This window comes from Eleutherodactylus coqui, chromosome 2, assembly GCF_035609145.1.
Source record: "Eleutherodactylus coqui strain aEleCoq1 chromosome 2, aEleCoq1.hap1, whole genome shotgun sequence".
NCBI lineage: Eukaryota > Metazoa > Chordata > Amphibia > Anura > Eleutherodactylidae > Eleutherodactylus > Eleutherodactylus coqui.
Genome location: NC_089838.1, coordinates 219,618,219 through 219,641,169, shown reverse-complemented (window position 1 = coordinate 219,641,169; position 22,951 = coordinate 219,618,219). Strand labels below are relative to the sequence as shown.

At 39.8% G+C, this 22,951-nt stretch overlaps 1 protein-coding gene across 1 annotated transcript in view; it reads left to right on the top strand.

Moving 5' to 3' along the window:
* ENTREP2 (endosomal transmembrane epsin interactor 2) overlaps positions 1-22,951 on the top strand; it is a 786,181-nt gene that overhangs the window by 492,747 nt on the left and 270,483 nt on the right. The window contains exon 4 of the mRNA XM_066589957.1: positions 17,773-17,904. Within this exon, the coding sequence (XP_066446054.1) occupies positions 17,773-17,904 (132 nt within the window). The remainder of the gene's footprint in view (positions 1-17,772; positions 17,905-22,951) is intronic.

The window sequence follows — 22,951 nt, the reverse complement described above, 5'->3', positions numbered from 1 at the left end:
TTGTTAAAGGCCCATTTACACATAGCAATTATTGCTCAAAATTCATTCAAAGTGAGCAATAATTGTTACGTGTAAACGCTGTCATCGTGCACTTTTCGTCCGAACAATGATTTTAAGGTGAACTTAAAATCCATCGTTCAGCTGCAAATAGATGTAGTATCTCTCAATAGACTGCATGCTGTGTTCTCCGCGGGAGTCGGGAGATTACATTGTATTATGCGAGCAGCCCCAACGATAACAATGCAGCTGCTCACACAGCTGGGTGTATTACAAGCTGGGCTCTGCAAGCAGCTCCTGGAGGCCCATTTACATGCAAATAAAAATGATAAAGTGTTAATGGACAGTAGTGTCCATTACCACTTTATGTAAAAAGATCACTAAAACTTTCAATCTTTCAATCGCTTGAAAGATTATCTTTGTGTGTAAATGGGCCTTAAGGCATGGACTCCATAAGACCTCTGAAGATGTTCTGTGGTATCTGGCATCAAGACATTAGCGGCAGATTAGTTAAATTTAGTAAATTGTGAGGTGAGACTTTCCTGGATCAGACTTGCTTTTCTTTCACATTCCACAGATGCTTCATCAGGTTGAGATCTGGGAAATTTGGAGACCAGACTACAGTAACACCTTAAATTCTTTGTCATGTTCCTCAAACTATTCTTGACCAACTTTTGCAGTGTAGCAGAGCACTTTATCTTGCTGTAAAGTCACTTTCTTTAGGGAATACCAATGCCATTAGCGGATGTGCTTAGTCTGCAACAATGTTTCAGTGGGCAGTAGGTGTCAGAGTAACATCCACATAAATGCCAGGACCTAAGGTTTCCCAGAGCATCATTACCTAGAGCATCCCACTGCCTTTGCCGGCTTGTCTTTTTCCCATAGTGTATCCTGCTACCATTTCCTTCCAAGGTAGGTGATGTTCATGCACTTGGCCATCCAAAAGATATAAAAAGAGGTTTGACTCATCAGTCTAGGGTACGTTCTTTCATAGCTCCAGCATCCATTTCTGATGCTACATGCACATTGTAGTGGACAGGGATCAGCAGGGACACTAGGAGTAGTCTGCTGCCATACAGCCTCATATAGAGCAAGCTGTGATGTACTGTGTGTTCTGACACTTTTCTGTAATAGCATTACCTTTTTCAGCAATTTGTGCTGTAGGAGATTTTATGCTAGATTGAAGGAGGCAGGCTAGCTGTCATCCCCACGTACATCAGTGAGTCCCAGGCACTCATGATCTTGTCATTGGTTGCCCTTTACCGGGACGGCTTTCTTAGATACTAACCACTGTATACCGGAATGACCTCCACAAGAGCTGCCCCTACATAGATGCTATAATACTATAAGCCCAGCTTCATGCGATCATTTTCCACTATGAATTAGATTTTTTTCCCGCACATCAGCGTATATCACTGTACTTTCTCTGCTTGCAGGGCATGTTTTTTGACCGGTAGGGCACAAACACACCAATTGAAATGGCTGATTCTTTGAATGAGTTCCAGATGTGTTGTTTTTCCAGCAGAATTACGAGCTGTTTCAGTATCTCCATATTGCGCACCCCGACTGACTTCTATGGGGACCTTTGGTGTGCAAATACACAGAAAGATAGAGCTTATTCTATCGTTTTTATGAGACTGAAATGTGCATGCCAAAATACATGCATGTGAACGAACCCATTGAAATTAATTCTATTCTCTGCGTATTGCGTGTGCAAAGTTTACACATGCAAATATGCGCACAAATACGTCTGTGATTAGCCGACCCAAGACTGTTAAAACCTTTTTTGTTTGAAAAAAGCAAGGAACTTTTTAAGAGCAGTAATCCATTTTCTTTTTATGGATTTGTAATAGCAGTTTACATGTGTTGGTATCTTTTATTTTTCAATGCATCAGGCTTTTTTAAGCTGTTCATTTAAAATTGCATGTTTATTGAGGAAAAGCTGACTTCAAAACATATGGTACAATTAAATGCCTATCCTGTCGCATCCTGTTGTCATAGATGCATGGTAAAAAAATCTTTTTTTTAAACCACCTTAAAAAATTAGACAGTTTCCATTTTATGTGTCTTTTAAAAACATTGAATCCTGACAGTTACTTGACAAAGGCAAAAATTAGGGCACTTTTAAACATGATGGAAGTCCCATTGAAAGCTTATGAAACCGTCAATGAATCCAATTGAAAAAATATAAATAAAACCGACACTACAAGAGGATAGCCTAATGTAATGTGAACAGGCTCGAACCCAGCCATCTAGTCATCACAATTTGGCCCCTGTCAAAGTTGCTCAGATCCTTATGCTTACCCATTTTTTCTTGCTTCCACCCCTTGGCAGATGCTATTGTCACATTATAATATTATCTGCTGATATATTTTATAATATATATATATATATATATATATATATATATATATATATTATACATTTAAAGCATAGATAAGCCATTTCTCCTAGTCAATTACAAATGACATTAGTTTCTATCTATCTATCTCATATCTATCTATCTGTCTATCTATCTATCTCATATCTATCAACTTCATATCTATCAATGTATCTATCTATCTATCTATCTATATCTCCTATCTATCTATCTATCTATCTATCTATCTATCTATCTATCTATCTATCTATCTATCTATCTATCTATCTCCTATCTATCTATCTCCTATCTCATATCTATCTATCTATCTATCTATCTATCTATCTATCTATCTATCTATCTATCTATCTATATCTCATATCTATCTATGTATCTATCTATCTATCTCATATCTATCTAACTCATTTGTATCTCATATCTATCTAATATCTATCTACCTCATATCTATCTACTTCACGTCTATCAATCTATGTATCTCTATCTCATATCTATTTATCTATCTATCTCTCTATCTCATATCGTAACACAGTTCAAGAAAGCTTTATGGGAGCACACATCTGTAGATCTATTTTTTTCAAGAAGTTAGAATTTTATACAGATAACCATTAATAGAATATTTTTGAAGGTGTTTTCAATTTATATACTTCTAGTGATCCCAAGGAAGGCTAGAATTTTCTAGAAAACAAGGTTTTGTTAGTGCATCTGAATACATCTGAAGAATCCTCTTAAAGCATGTTGGTATAAATAAAAAGCATTGTAAGAAAATGAAATTGTCAGATGTTTTAACAGTAATAAGTCATTTTTTTGTAGAATATATCAATACATTCTTATCAACACTCAAATTTAGTTGACCAAAAAGAGTGTGGATACACTAAAACTGCTGTTTGTGTGTAAATTACATGTCACTCAAGCTGTGCCCTAAGGGTACTTTGTATAATTTAAAAAATCATGCAAGTAATATATTGCTGAAATAAAGTCTGCAGAGACTGTGGGCTGCTCTGGTATGCATAGCTTTGGAACTCAATAAAAGCAAATAAAATTCAGAAAGCAGGACTAGTTGGATCTAGAAGGACGTGTTTATAATTTGTTAGACCTGTCTGTTCTCTGATGAATATATCTTGCTGGCTGTATAAATTATTTTCATGTACAGCGGAGCACTTTAAAACAAGATGTATTATCGAGATCTCATGCTTAGTAAAAACAGTATATGGGTCAAGTCCGTCTAGCGTGCTAATGCTCCATATAATAAAATAAAACTGAAAAGTTGCCTGTTTAACTGCAGGCATAAATGCAGAACATAATCATTTCCTACAGAAGCGTTCTTCCAAATGAGTTGTGTTTTTTAGGGGTATGTATACACAAGTTCTAAAAATCAGTTTCTTAGGATACATTCACTCTTAGCATTTAGGTCAGGACTTTGTTTTTTTTAAGCTACTTTTTGGTTGCTTGAGGGCTCCTTCGGGTGAGCTTAGGCATGAAAATGCTTGCAATATCGCAACTTTTTGCGCTGTGAAGGTTGCGGGTGTATCTGTCCAGTTTACTGTACTTTCTGCGCTGCCCGTGACTGTTCACATCGACATGGGACACACCCGCGCCGTGATTGAAAAGGCAGCCAAATTAGTCCCCGGTGTAATCGATTTCCACGCAAAGTTGTGCGGTTCATAAACAAATCACAGAAAGTGACTATATACTAAATGATAAACTAATAACAGAAGGGCGGGTAAAAACACCACATCCCTCAACATGCTGATGGCCAAACTACTAAATGAAGGAGCAATTGCACTGGTGGGAGATACAAATGAACTCGCACATCTTCCTTATTTTGAGGGGCGCAGCTGTTTAGTACTATTCTTGCACAAAAAAAGGCAAATACTGGGTGTTAGGCCACATGGTATATGTAGTGCACCATGCAGGCTTACAGTCTATTAATGACGCCATTTTTAAATCCAGCAGGCTGCCCTGCACCCCTAACGTGAACCACACTGGCAATGGCATATTTCCCTTTTCTGTGGTTTTGGTTGATTATAATGTAGCGACACACAAGTAAACGGAAACCCTTGACATGGGCTTGTGTATTTTGGCCAAAATTTTAACAAATACCTTGTATTTATTAGTATATATCAGTAACATGCAGTGTGGATTTAAATGCTGGGGGAGCCCAGGGTGCTAGTGCCAGTGTGGTTTGCCTTTGAGGTGCAGGACAGCCCATTGGATTTAAATATGACATCATTGATAGATTGGATGAAGGAATCTGAACAATTTATTGACCAGTGTAAAAGGGCCTTAACTCAAACGTTGAACTTGGTTAGTTTATTTGTCTTTCCTGTTTTACCCTATCCTCACATAATTCCTTTCCTTCATAGTACACCTAGGGATGTTTTAGAGAATCATGTTAAAGCTGAGATGTCACCCTTTTCGGGGTGAGTGCTCCAGCCATGGAGTCGCTGTTTTCGGGGCGGGTCCTCTACTTTATTAGTATGTCCAATCTGGGCCAATCAACAGAAAGATCTTAGGGCTTGCTTCTCTCTTTACCACTGTCAGTTGTAGTGTTCTGCACATCCAGCTATTCAAAAATTCCCTGTGTTTTACACGTCATCCAGCCTGTCCCTGTTCGGACTCACAATCAATAAGACTGAACGGACATGACAGGAGGTTTATTTATGTATGCATTCATATGCAATTTTCCTGTGTGTGCATGCAAACGTGTGACCATGAATGTAATGTTTTCTATGTTTGCCTATTCTCAACAGGATATGTTTTTATCATATGAACATTTTGTACAATGCTTGCAGAGTAGTGATGTCTTGAGCCCAAACTGTTAATCATTGCAATATTTTATAGGCATGTAAATAAATAGCTTGCTCCAAAGGATCAAGTACAACTAGTCGTAATGCATTTATATCATTTAATCCATAGAGAAGAGTCACATGGGCTAAAACAGTGTGATGTTAAGGAAACACAATACTATATCTATACACAGCCAAAAATCTATATAGAATGTAACAGCCAGGGTAATGTTATATGTGGAGTTCATATGACGTGTTCTGGAAACAAATGCATGTAGTTCACATACTGTATAATTATCTCTCCACTGTCTAGTGGTAACTTTAAATGGATGGATATTATATTATTAAATGTCCTGAGCATTTCTAAGTGATATCGGCAGAGCGAGTTTTCATAGAGCTGCACTGGTTCTTCAGAGACAGAGCTATCATTACAGGATAGCGAGATCAATGATAAGCCAATATGCCTCAGTTCCCAGTGAATATTATTACCGACATCAGAAAAATACTGTTCTTCAGCCTGGAAATCATGTTATTTCTGCGTGACTGTAGTTGATATTAATAAGAACCCCAGATTGCCTGAGCGTATCCTAACTTTACCTCTGAAACAAAAGGATTTTGTGCTACTTCAGCCAGATGGGTGTTCTATATCAGCATAGTACCATATATAGTATCACTTGGTTCAAATAACATTATAATAGTCATACCTAGTAGAATATAGTGATTTTTGTATACTGTACTGTGGTGACTTGAGACTTTTTTACATGATACAATCCTTGGCCATTGCTAAATGAGTGCCGATTAAAAAAGCTTGTTGATTGACACTCCTTTATGCCATTTACAGAGAATCGCCTGTATGGAGAAAGATAGTCATTAATGTGATTATTTGTCCTCATAGTGCTACCATTGCTTGCATAAATGAGTCAGCCAACAATAAAGTGTTTGCTCATTCATCGGCTCATCCTTTGAACTTTTACATATTGTGGAAATAAATGCTCTTTAAAAAATCATTGAAAGAATTGCAATTTGGTAAATACTCCAATATGCAAACTATGTGTGTGTACATGAACAAACGTATACATACAAGCTAAGATTCTTAAGCCCGCGAGCCCACTTCAGGGTCCTCATTGTCTCACAGGTCCCTACTCTAACGAGACAACTAACCACAGGAAACCTGCCTGCATAGACACACAGGAACATAACACTGTTCATACTGAACAAACAGAGAAAAGATCAGCAGCCACAGCAGAGGAGCTGGTATATAGAAGCAGCAGACCTGGAGGATTGGCTGACAAGGGAAATCCACACCCAGCCAGCCCAATCAACCACACCTAAGGAGCTGAACTGCTGGGAAACCTGGTAGAACAACAGATCCCAGCAGAATGCTCTAACACCTCCCACAATGCAAGACCTGGAGCAAACAACTACAAGTTCAGGGTCCCAGTCTTGGCAATCAGCTGATTTTATTCCAGGAAGCCATTGACAGCCACACATTTCCATGTTGGCTGCAGGAGAAATGTACTATTGCATGATAATCATTAACATGAATGGCCATACTGTAATACCAAGACAGCAAAGGTCACCAGAACAGAAGTCATTTTTACTGAGAGACCTTCCATTTTGGGTCATAGAGGGGTCACAAGTGCAGAATCCCTCTCTATGATATTTATATGTCCTAAAAAGGCATATGAATGGGTTTGTGCTCTTGACACAACCCCTTTAAGGTGCCCATACAGCTTCAACAACTGTCAGCCAACAGCAATTCTTCCTGACTCTGCCATAAAGATGCATGTTCATCTTGAACTAGTATGCATTTAATTACAATAGACCAAAAGGAACAAGCCTCTGTCAGACTCCTCTGCTGCTGAACAAAAGTCAGGACACCCCCATACACATGAGATAGTTGGCCATTAGTGATGGAATAAATAGGTTTGGTTGACTTTCTTATTATGTGTATGGGCACCTTTCATTTTATCTCCATTAGGTTAACTTTTACAAGCCTTTGAAGTTGAAGGGTATCTGAAGTTTGTACACCAACAACAACAAGACTGATAAGACTTTTTGTTGGCTTTAAGTGTAACTGTACTTTCAAAAAACTTGACATGTTAAAAATTTTGATTGGTGAGGTTTGGATGCTAAGATGACTAGAATGAAGCAGCAAAAGCACTCATCTGAGGGCAATCTTGGCTTACTAGCTGAAGACGTCCTCAAGGAACTCATACCAGTTCCATGAAAGTAGGAGTGCTGGCAATCAACACATGACTTTTGAGTGCATTCCTATAGCATGCACATACACAAGCACTGAAGCCCTTGACATATAGGTTTATAGCTGTGTTAATATCTGAATGTAAGGTGAGCAGAGTCGCTAGAAAAATCTATAATGCTTGAACAGATCAATGGCAAAAGAAGACCCGGGGGCCAAAGAACACGATGGCTGATACTATCAAAGCTGATACTGGCATGGATATTATGCAACCGAAAGAAGCAGTGCAAAACCGAAAAACATGGAGGGAGCTCGCCTTTAGGGTCGCCGAGGGTCATGAACGACTAAATGGCTAACAACAACAGCAATATCTGAATCAGAGGCTTGTCTGAACTAAATAGGTTTAGGAAATTCCAAATTGTCAGAACCTCATCTTTCAGAGGACAACTGCAAAATATACATCTACTGATAGTCTAAAAAGGAAACCGTAACATGACAACATCGGGTCTGCTACATATATACACATGAACAAAAGAATCAAATGTCAGCATCTGTTTACGTCTAGCTCATTTTATAGACTGGATTTGTTGAAGTCAAATGGAGCCAGAACACAATACTGAAAAGTGAATTGTTGTGGGGATTTTGCTATATTGAAAAATAATCTCACAGGATATAACAAAAGAATGTGCAGTTTGTATGCAATACCAAGAGTGCAAAAATGTGCTACCACAACACAACACTTCATAAACAGGGGTCTACAATTTCAGCAGCACAGACTCTTTTAATATAGTGGAATAAAAAGTAACAAGTCTTGGATAGAAGTAACATTATCACACTCTGCTAAGTGCTGCATGTATCTTATTTTATTTAGAACTGCCCCAACTAATAACGGTAACTATGCTCCTGTATTAAATAACTGATGAGTAGCTGTCATATAATTTACAAATCAGAAAATCTGACTTGGGGGTACACTGTCTGTTGTAATGGGGTCCATCCATCCAGTTTCTGTTGTAGTGTCCAGCAATTTACTGGGAAAAACTAGCACAGCATGCGGCACTCTATTTTTCAGGTATTGTAACAGAATCTGTGATGGAGACACGGAACGGAACATCGAATGCTGATGTGAACTAGTCCTTTGCCTTGTTTATATTTTATCGTGTTTCATTGAAGCTCCAGCATTGAAATACTTCTCCTGTCTACTATTATAGCCACACATAAATATTTGATAGGAGGTAATTAATTATCATCTGCAAAACAAACCTTTAAGAAGTCAGTTTAATTAGACTCCTAGTTTATTTATATTTATGTCTATCTCTCTTGGAATAATAGCAACTTTTAATTCTCATTAAGCATAACTCTGTCATGGGATAATTGGCATTAAATCCTTAATTATTTTGAAATGTAATGTCTTTTAAGATATTTTCTATCTAAATAATGGTTTTAATCAATCAAAGCTTTATCAAACATTACAAGGGGTAGCGAGTTGTTGAGTAAATACATTCTTAGATTTTACAAAGTTTCTGGATAAGTGTTTTTACATGTTATTTGCTGGATCCAAATTAATATACAATGGCCTGTATAAACGCTAATTGCATATAGAGTATTTTTAACTAACTATGTATTTATTTACTATTCTTCAACTTATAAGGGTAAACATTTAGAGATTTTTAAGTTTGTGTTTAAGTTATTACAGTCACATGTTTAGCCGTTTATAGACAATAGGGCCTCATGCACAACCTGTGAGTTGTACAAATTTATAATACATCATCTATGGGCATGTATGAGCCTTAGGGCTCATTCAGATGAGCGTGTTTATGTGCGTAAATGCGTGTGTACAAAACCATTGGTTTTCTATAATGTGTTCACATGTCCGTGTTTTACAGGCGTGCAAACGAGCACACCGGCAAAAGATATGACATGTGTGCACCGCATAGGACCATGTTGCGTGTAAATATTGTCTCAGTGTTCAGTAATGATGGCACTTCCCATGAGGAGTAAAGAATTTCCTGCCACACCTGTCACAGCTGTGGCAGAGAATCCCGATGATCTCCCATTGCTTTCAATTGGGCTGCTGCGGCTGCCAGACGCCCCATTGAAAGTAATGGGCTGCAGCTACCCCCCACAGTTATTTTCGGGAAAAGACTTAAAATATAAGCCCTTCCCTGAAAATCATCCCTAGCATGTGTGAAAAAAAACAATACTCACACCTCCGCCGCTGTCGGGGCTCGGAGCGTCTACAGCCGCTTGCTCCCCCTGCACTGCCCTGAAGCTCTTTCAGCAGGCGGGGATTTAAAATCCCCGCCTGCTGAAAGGGCTGTGTTTGATTGGCTGAGCACAGCCAATTGCAGGCAGCGCTCAGCCATTCATTGAATGACAGCTGAGTGCTGCCTGTGATTGGTCACAGCGCTCAGGATGGCATGGGCCCACTTCCAATCTCTCACCATCTGCAGGATGTAAGTTTACATCCTGTTACATTAAGTGCCCCCAGCTAGTCAGGATGCAAACTTATATCCTGCATCCCCATTCCACTTCTTACCAGTTACATCATTCACAACACCACTGTAAATGGAGGCGAAGGTGGGTGTCAAAGGCAATACATGTAATCGGCACTGTGAGACCTAATGTCCTTTAGCCAAGTGCCTGGAAATTGTTTTGACAGACACAGGAGCTTCTAACAATGGTGCCACCTTTCTCTGGATGGTGGACAACAAAACAGTTGGAGCTGCTCGTGCTTGCTGAACGATCAGATGACCCACAATACTGGTGGTCTCTTGAGGTCATCCTGAACCCGGTCACCTTATGTACGTGCCTTCATGCATCCAGTGGTCCCAACACCTCCTAACAGTCTGGCCAGAATGGCCCAGATGGTGGGCAATTCATTGATATAACCATCCAGCTTCTCACATTCCAATAATATGTCCCCTTTAAAACTCTGTTAACTGGACAAAATCTCTTTGATTGTGTCGTAGAGGCGTCTAGTGGTCAACAAGCTCTACAAACGTGGAAAAAGAGGTCTGCTACACACAAGTATCCTCTGAGAGCCTTTTTATAGGCCAAAGATGAAAGCACTTTTAGGGACTCAGGTGGCAAGACCGTTCATCTACTCATGCCACAACTCTAATCATTTGCATGTCTAACTGAGATGTAACTGCATGCTGAGTTTGACAACTCCTTCTAGGTACTTGACTTTTCTTGACAATGTGTGTAATAAACTCAGCTGCGGCACACTGATGAACTCAGTTCTATTATATTCTTATATCTTTACTGTTGCAGCAAACAAGAACGTATCAGTATATTGAATGGATCTTAGTATTCCAATATTAAGAGCCATTAGTTCTCAAACAAGCAGACATTAAGCAGTGTAACATGCCCAACATAAATCTATAGTGCTGATACAGACACTGTCTTTGCTTTCTAATGCTGATGGGTATTAATTTGTGTCGGCAGAAATCATTTTTAAGAAGCTGTAGTAAAGCTGTGTGCCTGAGCAGAATGCCAGATTATTTTTAAGCCCCAGCTGCTAATGAAAACTGTCAGTCATGATTAAACATACAGCTCTTCAGTAAATTATGTCACTTAAAAATCGGTGGCATATTCAAACTACTGCTGAATGGGAGCAGAATACCAAAGTCTTGTGATTACAGAAGGAGACACTGGGAACATCTGCAGTGATGAAGAAGAGACTGCTCACAATCCTGTTATTATAGAATAAGTGTTCTCTTTTGTGTTGGGTTTTAAATTAATAATACAGTCATTTTTTGTTGTTTATATAATTTATTCCAATCCAGAAACATTACATAAATAAAGTTGGGAGAAACAGATTCAGCATGCATTGGTTATAATCATTAGGAAATACAGCATAAGCTTTTCTTATTGGTCTAGTTGATTGGATTTAGAATACAATAATCCCTCAACATACATATTAATTAGTTCCGGGTTGACCATTGCATATTGAAAATATTGTATGTCGAAGCCATAACTCTATGGAAAGCTGATAATTGATTCTAAAGCTACCCAAAAATTATACAAAAGTCAACCAAAGTCAAGCCAATAGCCAACCAAAAGTAATGCAAAAGGAAGCTTAAATAAAATTAAGCAGATAACTAATGCAGTTAAAGGAAGTTCTGACATATGAAAGTTAGAAAGAGCTTCTGGAAGCTGCAAATCACTTTCTATGTGGATAACAGAAGCTTCTTCATAGTCTGGTACATTACACAGTGTTCCAGAAGACTAATATGGGGCTGCCCTCACCTGGTGTCCAACGGAGCAGGTCATCCTGGCATGGGTTAAAATCAATACATAACATGTAGTAAGAAGACTGGCTCAGAAAGCAAATATTCCCATAATTCTTAAAATGGCCATGTACCTTAGACAACTGTCGGTTGAATACTTGCTTGATCGACAACCTTTTCTTTCAAACTCCACCTCCACCCATACATTTGCAGGCTTAGTCCAGCTGAGTATGCATGGGTTCTTAATAGGGAAGCAGGATAAAGCTACTGGTAGACTTTTCCAGCTGTGGATTATCTCCCATAAGAGCAAAAGTCTTGCATGTACAAATTGTCTAACTCTTATTTCTTCCAATATCTGCTATTAGAGGAGACTTGGAACACCCCTCTAGACATTAGATGGTCAACTGATCTCGCGAAAAATTGGAAGGGTCTGCTGATATACATCTGATGTTTATGGCTACCCGTAAACAACCCTTATTTCAAAGGCCAGAACTAAACAATGGGTAGAGTCTCTATCTTGCCTATGTGTCACCATTGTTTTTTTCTGTTCGTTTGATTCTGTCAAAATTTGTGAGATTGGAATCTTGCTTGATAAAATAATTATCAGAATATAATCCATTGTGATAAGTTTCTGCTAAGTGCATTTTTTTTTACAACATTCCACTTATTGAAGTGATTAGCATGCTGGACATGAAAAAAAATAATTACAAAAACATCCAATTGACTTAGTAAAAAAGTAAGGATTTGGATTTTGGGGGTAATTTTTGTCACATTTTATATTAAAGTCATTAAGATGATGAATAAAAAAAAACATTAAACTGACTAAATAGTGACTTAACTTGACTATTATCAAATTTTAAGGCTCTACAGATTATAACATTTGCCAATGTCTGTCTCTCTCTATCTACAATAATACTTGGAGAGAGGACATGTAAATAGTTTCAATAGGATAGAAAAATGAAGTGCTCATTTAAGAGCAAAATAACATGCCATGTGGGAAAGCCTTTTTCCTACTGAACAAAATATTGATCTTTTTTTTTGGTGTACCATTTACTATTACATCAGTTGTTCACTAAGTAAAGAGCTGCAGCACAGGAAAGAACACAGATTTTAAAGTGTGAATCCACAGCCACTATTTTTAGCATTCCCAGGGGTCAAAGACCCAGCATTACATATTTAGCTTGTAATGAATAATTCAGACTTGTCTGATCATATGCTATATTGATGGCACAGGTACTTCTGCAGAGATTTATTTCATGGTCCCCTTTGATATAGATTTCATCTTACAATGTAGAAAGAAGCGCAATATTTCCAGAGATTTTTCTATTGTTAATTATAGACCTTGAATTTTTTATATTACACGAACAGAAATATATATTAATGACAATGTTATTAATATGATATGTATACACTATATATGTTGTGAAGATTTGGGGGATGCCAACTCAGTGGAATTACTATCTCTGTGGCCAGACAGTTGGGACCAATGGCAGATTGTAGTACAGGCGATAAGGGCAGCCGATCTAAGCCCAAGGCTCGAGGGGGGCCCACTGACTCCCAAACTGTCCCAAATATAATTTGCTACTGCCTACCTCCCAACATAAAGCAGAACAGTACTCAAGAAGAGTATAGCGTAATGTTAATATAATAACACAAAATAATAAATTATACACTTTATTAACATGTATGCACTCAAAAAAGGACAAGGACACTTTAAAATAAAGGAGTAGCTGGCTGAACTAGATCTTGAGTATGCGTTAACAGTAAAAATGTCCAGCAGCACTCATTACCAAGGCCACAACTGGCCGAGCAGTTTTCCTAAAGGAGACGATGCGGCTCCGCCAACAGGGTTTGAATCCTGATCCAAATTCAGTCCAGATAAACAGCAGAAAAGGCAGCTTACATGGCACTTGTTGAAAATTTCAAAAATGCTTAAAGGGGTTGTCCCGCGCCGAAACGGGTTTTTTTTTTTTTCAACCCCCCCCCCGTTCGGCGCGAGACAACCCCGATGCAGGGAGGTAAAGAAAGCTCACCGGAGCGCTTACCTGAATCCCCGCGCTCCGGTGACTTCTCTACTCACCGCTGAAGATGGCCTCTTCCTCCGTGGACCGCAGCTCTTCTGTGCGGTCCACTGCCGATTCCAGCCTCCTGATTGGCTGGAATCGGCACGTGACGGGGCGGAGCTACACGGAGCTACACGGAGCCCCATAGAAGACTGCAGAAGACCCGGACTGCGCAAGCGCGGCTAATTTGGCCATCGGAGGGCGAAAATTAGTCGGCACCATGGAGACGAGGACGCCAGCAACGGAACAGGTAAGTATAAAACTTTTTATAACTTCTGCATGGCTCATAATTAATGCACAATGTACATTACAAAGTGCATTATTATGGCCATGCAGAAGTGTACAGACCCACTTGCTGCCTCGGGACAACCCCTTTAATTCCACAGGGTACATATACAGAGTAAACAGCGCATTTTGATCCCGGCAGGGATCTTTGTCAAGCCTGAGATACATACACTAAAACACCTCATATATAACAAGCAACCACCAATCACAATGAACAGTTACACAAGACCATCCCACACCAGCTGCGTGGGTTCCTGCTTACCAACATCCAGGAGGCCACACGTCATCCGCTCAACTCTTCTTAGTGTGTCATCACCCAGCGACTATTCCAGTGTGACCCCGCATGTGCGATGTTTCCCCAATCTCACGGGGACACAGAGGCATCCCATTGCTAACACAACGGGTACATAGTGGTATAGCGCGCATGAGCAATGTCTCCACGGACATCACCAATATATCATAAATCCTCCACCACCAACCTATGCGTCCCTGGTGACTATTTTATTTTTCCCAGCTGGCAGTATTAACTTGGCCATGTTATGAAGAATAGGAATATATTATCAGAATATATTATCTAGAGCGATTTGCTTTAGGAGCCAATTGTGACTATACCTATATATAATATTCAGTACATTGCTATGCTAATTATGTTTTAATCACAGTTGTGACAGGCTCGAAATATCAGGGAAATCTCTGTATATTCATATAGCATATGAGCTGTTGTGCAAGTATGCTGGGTTATCCAGTGCTATGCTGAGGCCTTAGTCAGACGGGCGATTTTTCGCGCGATTTGCGGATCGCATGACGGATGCGCATCCGCAAATCGCGTGACCGGTGCGCGCAAGTCGCCGGCAAATCGCCCGAAAATCTGCTCCTAGCCGCGTTTCATTAGAAACAGGCCGGAGCTGTCCAGCGCATTGCATTCAATGGAGACGGCAATACAGCCGTCTCCATTGAAAGCAATGCGCTGCGGGCGAGCCCGGGATGAATTGTCGGTAAGGGCTTAAATATATAAGCCCTTCCCTGCAATCCATCCTAAAATGTGTTAAAATAAAAAAAAATTGTATACTCACCTTCTGCCGGCAGCCGGAGCTCCGCGTGGCTGTCCTGCAGTGGGTGTGAAGGGGGTGTGAGTCAGACCTGCCCCCTGATTGGCTCAGCGCTGAGCCAATCAGAGGCATGCCTCACTCACACCCATTCATGAATTCATGAATGGATGTGAGTCAGACCTGCCCCTGATTGGCTCAGCGCTGAGAGGCAGCAGTCACTCACCCATTCATAAATTCATGAATGGGTGTGTGAGTGTTTTCAGCCTCTGATTGGTCAGGGCTGTGACCAATCAGAGGCAGATCATTCAGCAGGCGGGGATTTTAAAGCCCCGCCGGCTGAATAGTGCCAAGAAGCAGTTCAGGAGAACTGACAGCGGCCGCGGCTGGACTCCGGCTGCAGCGGAAAGGTGAGTATACAATTTTTTTTTATTTTAACACATTTTAGGATGAATTGCAGGGAAGGGCTTATATATTTAACCCCTTCCCGACAATTCACCCCGCGCACGCCGGCAGCCCATTGCTTTCAATGGAGCGGCTGTATTGCCGCTCCATTGAATTCAATGGGCAAACATCGTTCAATCAGAGAAGAATGATTTGTCTTCTATATGTTCTCAATGGGGTCGGCGCTGCTGCCGCCGGCCCCATTGAGCGCATATACAGAAGAAAACAGGAATCGCACATAGGTGCGATCTGCGATTTTTTGTTCTATAATTTATCGGACGAGCGCATAAAAAGCGCTCATGTGTCCGATACCATTGCAAAGCAATGGTTTTAAAAAATCGCCGGACGCATGCGCATGCGCAAATCGCGGCTAAAATCGCCCGTCTGACTAAGGCCTGATTGTGCATTGAACACAGTTGTGATACAGATTAGCAATGTCAGTGTAATGTGTCCTCCTTCACAACCCCGGTATATGTGCTATGCATGCTACAGGGCTCTGTTGAATGTTTACATTATATAACTCTCAAACTCCTAACTAATTGTTCTCACCACTTCACCTCTATGTGAGGAGGACATGTCATCTCTTCAGCAGTGAAAGGGTGTTTTGCCAAGTTGAAAGGCAATATGTTCGGATACGGCTTTGAAGAAGGACAGATAGGTTGATGCAACTCAATTTTATTAACAAGATAATAGTTAAACAAAATTGTATAAAATAAGTGATAATTAAACTAAGTTACATACTGCGATTCAGGCGGCTGAAAATCTCAGCGCCCGCTTGAATGAGCCCTACTAGTCACATAACCAGACAGGCAGTGTGAGTGCAGCACTTCTATTACTGAATCAAGAAGGCTGTGTGTTCTTACTGCACAGTTAGTTGGAGGTTTAGAAGGAACTCTGTTTCGGGGAGCCTTTCCTTTGGAGGAGGGAGGGTCATAGTGAAGTCTCTATTACATTGAAGACTTCCTTTTACTAAGAGGGCTTTCTTTTAATGTAAATGGGCTGTTCAAGTTCAATTTAAAAAATATCCTGTATAGCATGTATAGAAAAAATGATATACTCACCTCTCATGGCTCCACTGTAGCTCTAGTGCTAAATCCTCTGGTCTCTGCTATGACACTGTATAAACAGTCTGCAGCATCCTGTGTATGAGATGTCACAGGCTGTTGCAACCAATCACAGACCTCAGCATTTATGCACTGACATCCGTGATTGGTTGCAGCAGCCTAATACATCTCATAACCAGGCTGCTGCAGCCTATCAACATAGGCCCAGCACTGAGAATGGAGCTGTGGGAAGCTGGGAGAGGTTAGTATATGATTATTATTTTTAGGAATATTTATTTGCAGGAATTAAAAAAAAACCTCAGACATCACTTTTAAGGAGTACAAAAAGACCACTATTGCTTTGTGAGCATAGATGGATATTATGACTTTTCTGGGGCATAAAGTGGACATTCTTACTTGGTGGGGGGACACAGAGGGTAATTATTACTATTTGGGGCATAACAGGGTTTTACAACAGTGTGCGGGCACCAAGCAGGCACTATTTCTTGTGTTGGTTACTATGGAGGAATTATTAATGTGTACAGGCACTCTTACTTTGTGGAGCGCAAGAGAGGGAACCTTTACTGTGGGATGCACTGAGAGGGGCATTGGGGCTAGCATCAGGATGAAGAGAGTGGGCAGTTGAGTCATGGAATTAAGAAATCTTCATGGCAGTCTGGGCAGGATGGAAAAGAAAAAAGAAAGTGGAAGACACCAATCAGAGATGATAGCACCTGTGAGCACTGGAAGTAACTGTTCTGTAATCTCTAGCACTATGTAGATGTACAACTGGTATCTGACTATTATATGGTGACTGCATTACACAGAGGTTACTAGAGCCCAGCCAGTGTTTCTAAACAAATGTTGTCTTAAGATATGCCATCTGATTGAAATACAAGATATTGATATATTACCGGTATGTTTGTTGTTTTTTTGGGATTGACCATGGATGATGGCCATGCAGAGTAGCTAAGGGGAGCTCAAGCTCAACTTTTGTACCCGGGCCCATTAGACTTTAGCTAGTCTCTGTTGTCATAGTTCCTTTATGAGTCAAATCCATTACACTAGCAACAAGAGAGCCTAAAAAGCACAATTTCTTTATTATGTTCAAGTAACGTGTCAATGTTTCTGAAATCTTTGACAGCAAGAATTTTAAGATGCTTTTACCATCTTCGAAAAGCGATACATACACATGGTATGTTTATCTTCATTCATTGGGGCTGTTTCATGATAGCTTAACAGCAATTTCACTTCTGGCATCTAAATCTACATAAGGATTGTTATTTTTTCTCCTAGATAAATATTAACAGCGACGGAGTCTGTGTTTGTTGTGAAATGCAGCATCAGACGTCTGGTTGTAGCAACCCTGGAGAAACCCTGAAACTCAATCCCTTGCAGGAGTGCAGTGCTGTACGATTAACACTTAAGGTAAGCCAAACGTAATCCTTGATATGTATGCCTAATACTTTAGCTGACATAGAAGAATAGATGAATTTACATATATTTATTGCAAGCTGAATGAAGGGCTTACAGGATTGGTAACTTCTGCTTAAACAAAGTGCAAAATCATTTCATAGACTAGAAACAAAGGGGGATCAGCTACAAATCTGACAGTAAGAATATGTCCACAGCAGAATGTTATGCATGAATTCTGCCTCTAAAAACCGCTAGGAAAACTTGCATCTTTCTGTCATGGAGATCCGCACACAGATTTAACCCCTCTCAATCCACTGTCTGACGTCTAAAGACATTGTTAGTGGAGGCTGTACAGCTCCAATGTCGGAAGATGTCCGGCAGGGTATTCTTACTGTAGATTACTGTGCGCTCTGTTATCGGGGGCCTCTCCAGGATCTCCCACACTGCAGTACTGGCTCTAGGTAGCAGATGGCGCCATTGTATAATGGCAAAAAGAAAAAGCCCCCTAGGTAACCCTAAATCTTAAATTGGATTGCAAAGGGTTAACTCTGTCAAAAGGCAAAATTTGAGTGTGGAATCCCGATGCGTTTCCGCTTGTTTCCGTGCCAAGAGGTAACATGTCACCTCCTAATGCAAAAACGTCATTTTCAATGTCAGACCATGCTAAATTCATGCACAGATCCACAGCAAAAATCATGGCAAAAAAAACGTGGATTTTGCTGCAGTTTTTAAAAGCAGAATTAAAACAAAAATTTCCATGGTGAATTCTGCCATGTGGACGTACCCTAAGGAAGGTGCTCTCACACAGGTGCAGACATAAAAATCGTTTGATTTTTATGTCTGCACCAATTAAGCGACGAATGATAAGCGAACAAATTTGTGATTTTTGCTCAGTTGCTGGCAGTGTTTACACTGAACAATTATTGTTCAGATTCCCATGATCCAGCGAGAATCTGAACAATAATTGTTCAGTGTAAACGGCCATATGTCTTCAATTCCCTAGTAGTTCTAGAGGGCAAATTAAGCAAGACATGGTTCATATTGAAATCAACTGATGTATGTGTAATAAACAGGTGGGTAGGATACTCTAGACAAAGAGAATGGAATTTGAAAATGAGTTTTCTAAGTCAGAAATTCTTAGTTTTTCTTATGGATGTTTGGAAGCCTGGTCTTCTGTCCATCAGTTCCAGAACTTCTTCTTCATTACACAATTGTTTATTGACTATTAGAGGATTTTCTTAAGGCTCCCATACACATAAAAGAAATGTAGTCTGTCAGTAGGATTGGCTGACTTTCTTACAGTATAAGTGTGGGGTAGAGGTGTAACTTAAAGCTTCTGGGCACCAATGCAAAATCTGTAACAGGGCCCCCAACTATAATGCTTTATTCATAGGACTGGGCTCCCTATATGGAGAAAAGAGGCCGTATTGGCCCCCTAAGGCTCCTGGGCCTGGGTGCAACCGCATGCCCTGCATCCTCTATAGTTACACCCCCGGTGTGCAGTTACTCCTGACTTTATCAATCATGTTGAATTTTCTATGATTGCTCCTATTGTTCTCACAAGTGATAAGCTGCCGCCAGAAGTGTCTGTCAGTGGCTCTCTCTCTACTCCCCATTGAAAACGCCTGCATGCTTGCTTAAGTTGAGCATAGCTGTGCAGCCAACATGACTGAATGTGCCTGGGCGCCTTTGGAATGGAAAGCTGCACTTGATACTGGGAGATTTTCTGAGCTTCAGAGACAAGAAGTTGTTTACATGCAGATGATTAGCTGGATATAATTCAGCTGCTGATTAGTACTTGGACTCATGTTGTGACTTCCTGCTGTGCAAGGAAGTGGCGGACCAAACATTAGGAAATGCAGAAAACACAAATCATAAATTTCAAAAAAATTAATGATGATTTTTGTAGTCCCCATAAAAATTAAATATCTTTAACAAACAAATATGAAAAAGTGCTTCATTGGAAAACATTGCCGATAAAAAGTTTTCATCAAATCATAGTTTTGCCAACTTTTAGAGGCTGTGCATGCTGGACATATCCTGTGTGTGGTGTGAGTAAAGGCCTCAATACATAACATGATTTTTCAAACTACTAACCATGGATCAATGGTTTGAAAAATGGTGGCCAAGGCTCTGAGGGACATTTCCATCAGCATGATCCTCGTAGCCAACAGGAAGCAAGTGCATGAGGGGCTTCATCATTGCACTAAGTAGCATTGCCTTTGTGTAAATGTTAATACAAGTGACATTTAATGATGTGGCGGTGATAATGATTATTTTGAAAATCAATGAAGAGTGATGATAATTGGCCAGAGTGCACAAGCCTTAAAGTGACTCTCCGGGCCCTGACAAACAAAGATGGCCATCTTTCTCCAGGCCTGGAAGGTTGCTTTAAGATGGGCACTGTTGATACCTGTATCAGTGTATAAAGAAAGAACCTGAAAGTTGACGTCTTGTTGGACTGGCTATTAAAAGAAATGATTTCCAAGTTAATGGTTCTTTTCCACTGGATGAAGAGTCTCTTCCAGTGCTGAATATATAGAGCATTTTACTTTACTAGGGAATAACTGTTCATGTTCAGGTCTAGAGTCATTGTATTTCATCAGCTGAAAGGGTAAGTGAACCTTTCTTTAAACAGCTAGCCTAGTTTTCAGTATTCTTGATACAGTTCTCTTTACTTTATATCACATGCATGGGTTCTTTTTATTCATTTCCTTTTTTAGGGTAGGGGAGGGGATGTTTAACCCTTTCAGGACTGTAATTGATTCAATAGAATTTGAAACTTTTTAGAACTAGGTTACAAATGTGTCCCTTGGTCCTCAAACGGTTAAAGCATTGGAAACTTTATATGTCTTTGAATAAAGCTGACTATACATGACAGGAGTCAAAGTGACATTATGCTCTTCTAGCCTTGATATCACTTTATTTTTGCGATCGGTGCGGGTCACGGCATGTTTCATTGATATGCAACCAGTGTTCATGCTGAGTGACTGCTATGGAGGTATTAGCAGAAAAAAAAGTTATAGTGTCTGTTATACAGTAGTTTTAATTTACTGCACTACAATAAAATACTATTGCAACTAATATAATAGATAACCAGTTCAAAAGAGAACAACTGCAAACAGTATAAAATGTAAGCCAATAATTTAAAGTAGATTTCCATGTAGTTGCCAGTTTTAAGATCTACTTTGTCTTATGTAGCAGAGTTGCAGCATGTTAATCATGTCACTGACATCAACATGGACTCAATGCCTATAACTCTTGTAGCTGTTTATAGGATGAAAGATACCGTGTGGACTGCTGTTCCACAGCTGTATCGTATTTGTATTATTTATGGATGTGTAATGGTAGCTAATCTTATCTTAAAAGTGACAGACCATATATCTTACGTAACAATTGGGACATATAAATTGAAAAATATATGGGGTGGATTATGAAATAAGTTTTGAATTGAAAAGTTGTTCTTTTTACTGGTAACACAATAGGCAACATGTGTATGATATGTGTATACTATGTTCAATTTACCGGATAAATCTACTTTTTTTGTTGCTGTTGAAAACCCCAGGTAAATAAAGAGGTAATAAGTGATATGTACTGCAGATGGTGATTAACCCTCTCCAATCCACTGTCTGACGTCTAAAGACATTCTGATTGAAGGCTGTACAGCTTCTGATGTCGGAAGACGTCCGGCAGGGTATTCTTACTGTAGATTACTGGCCACTCTGTTATCGGGGGCCTCTCCGGCATGTCACACACTGCAGTACTGGCTCTATCCAGCAGGTGGCAGCATTGTAAAATAGCAGAAAGAGAAAGCCCCCTAGGAAACCCTGAATCCAAAATTGGATTGCAAAGGGTTAAAGGAAGGACCTGTGGATCTTTATCTTAAAGGAAATGTGTCATCAGAAAATGCTCTAGATTTTAAATCAGTTTTTTTTTAAAATTAAACCTGTTTTTACATTTTTTCGCAGGCAGGATTACAATGAAATGTAACCCCTTTATATAGATAATGCTGGATTCACCATTCACAATAGATGATGGTCACAGCTCACAACTCCTATTCCCTGCACAATGACCTCTGCATGCCCACAGCACTCTCCTCCATGGTCCCTGCGGCTGCTGCACAGAACAGCAAATGTCAGACTCTTATTAGGCTCCTTGGGCACACAGAAAACTGAATGATATAAAGAATTATTTTCAAATATATATAGTGACACTGAAAAGGTAAAAAGAAAAAAAAAATTACAAAGCATAAAAAACTTGATTAAAAAACAAGTTGTTTTCTGATGACACATTCATGTTAAAAGGATTGCTTAAGTATAAAAAAGAATGTAAAAAGACAGGCATGATACAAAGTAACAAAAGAAGCAGTACTTACCTCTCTTCTTCCCCCAGAAAATAGCAGAGTAGCTATAGTGATGATCCCGTTGTCAGCACAGACTGGATGTCAGGTGACCACTGTAGCCAATTTGAGGCTACGGCACCACTGCCCATTCTCCTTGCATGAGTGCTCACATCCTGGGCACTATGGTGCTAGGAGTTCAGAAATGTGATGCCACGGCCTTTGACTGGCTGCAGCGGTTATTTGACTTCTAGTCTATGCTAATAGTGGGGGTCTTCACTTGAGTTGCTCCGCTGTTTCCCACAGGAAGAAAAAAGGTAAGTACTGCTTATTTTATTATTGTATGGTCTTTAGGATCTCGGTTGACCTTGGATAGTTTAATTTGAATAATAGAGTCCTCCAATTTAGCCATATTTTCTTTTAGCCTGGTATTAATTCATAAAAAATGAAGATGAGTAGAAAAATCAGAGAGGATTGTAACTTGTGATCATTTCATACAATGATCTCCGCTTTTGTTGTTCTAATTGCACAATTAATTCCATTAGTTTCAAAGACGTCTGAGACAAAATATTGTTCTACTTAATGATAAACTGTTCCCCCTACATAGAGGTGGGATATTTCCTTAAACGTTACCCCCAGGGATCATTTGTTTAGCAATATATTGGTGTAATGTGGTGAAATCCCACGACAACATAAGTTATTGTGACATAGCCTTTTCCA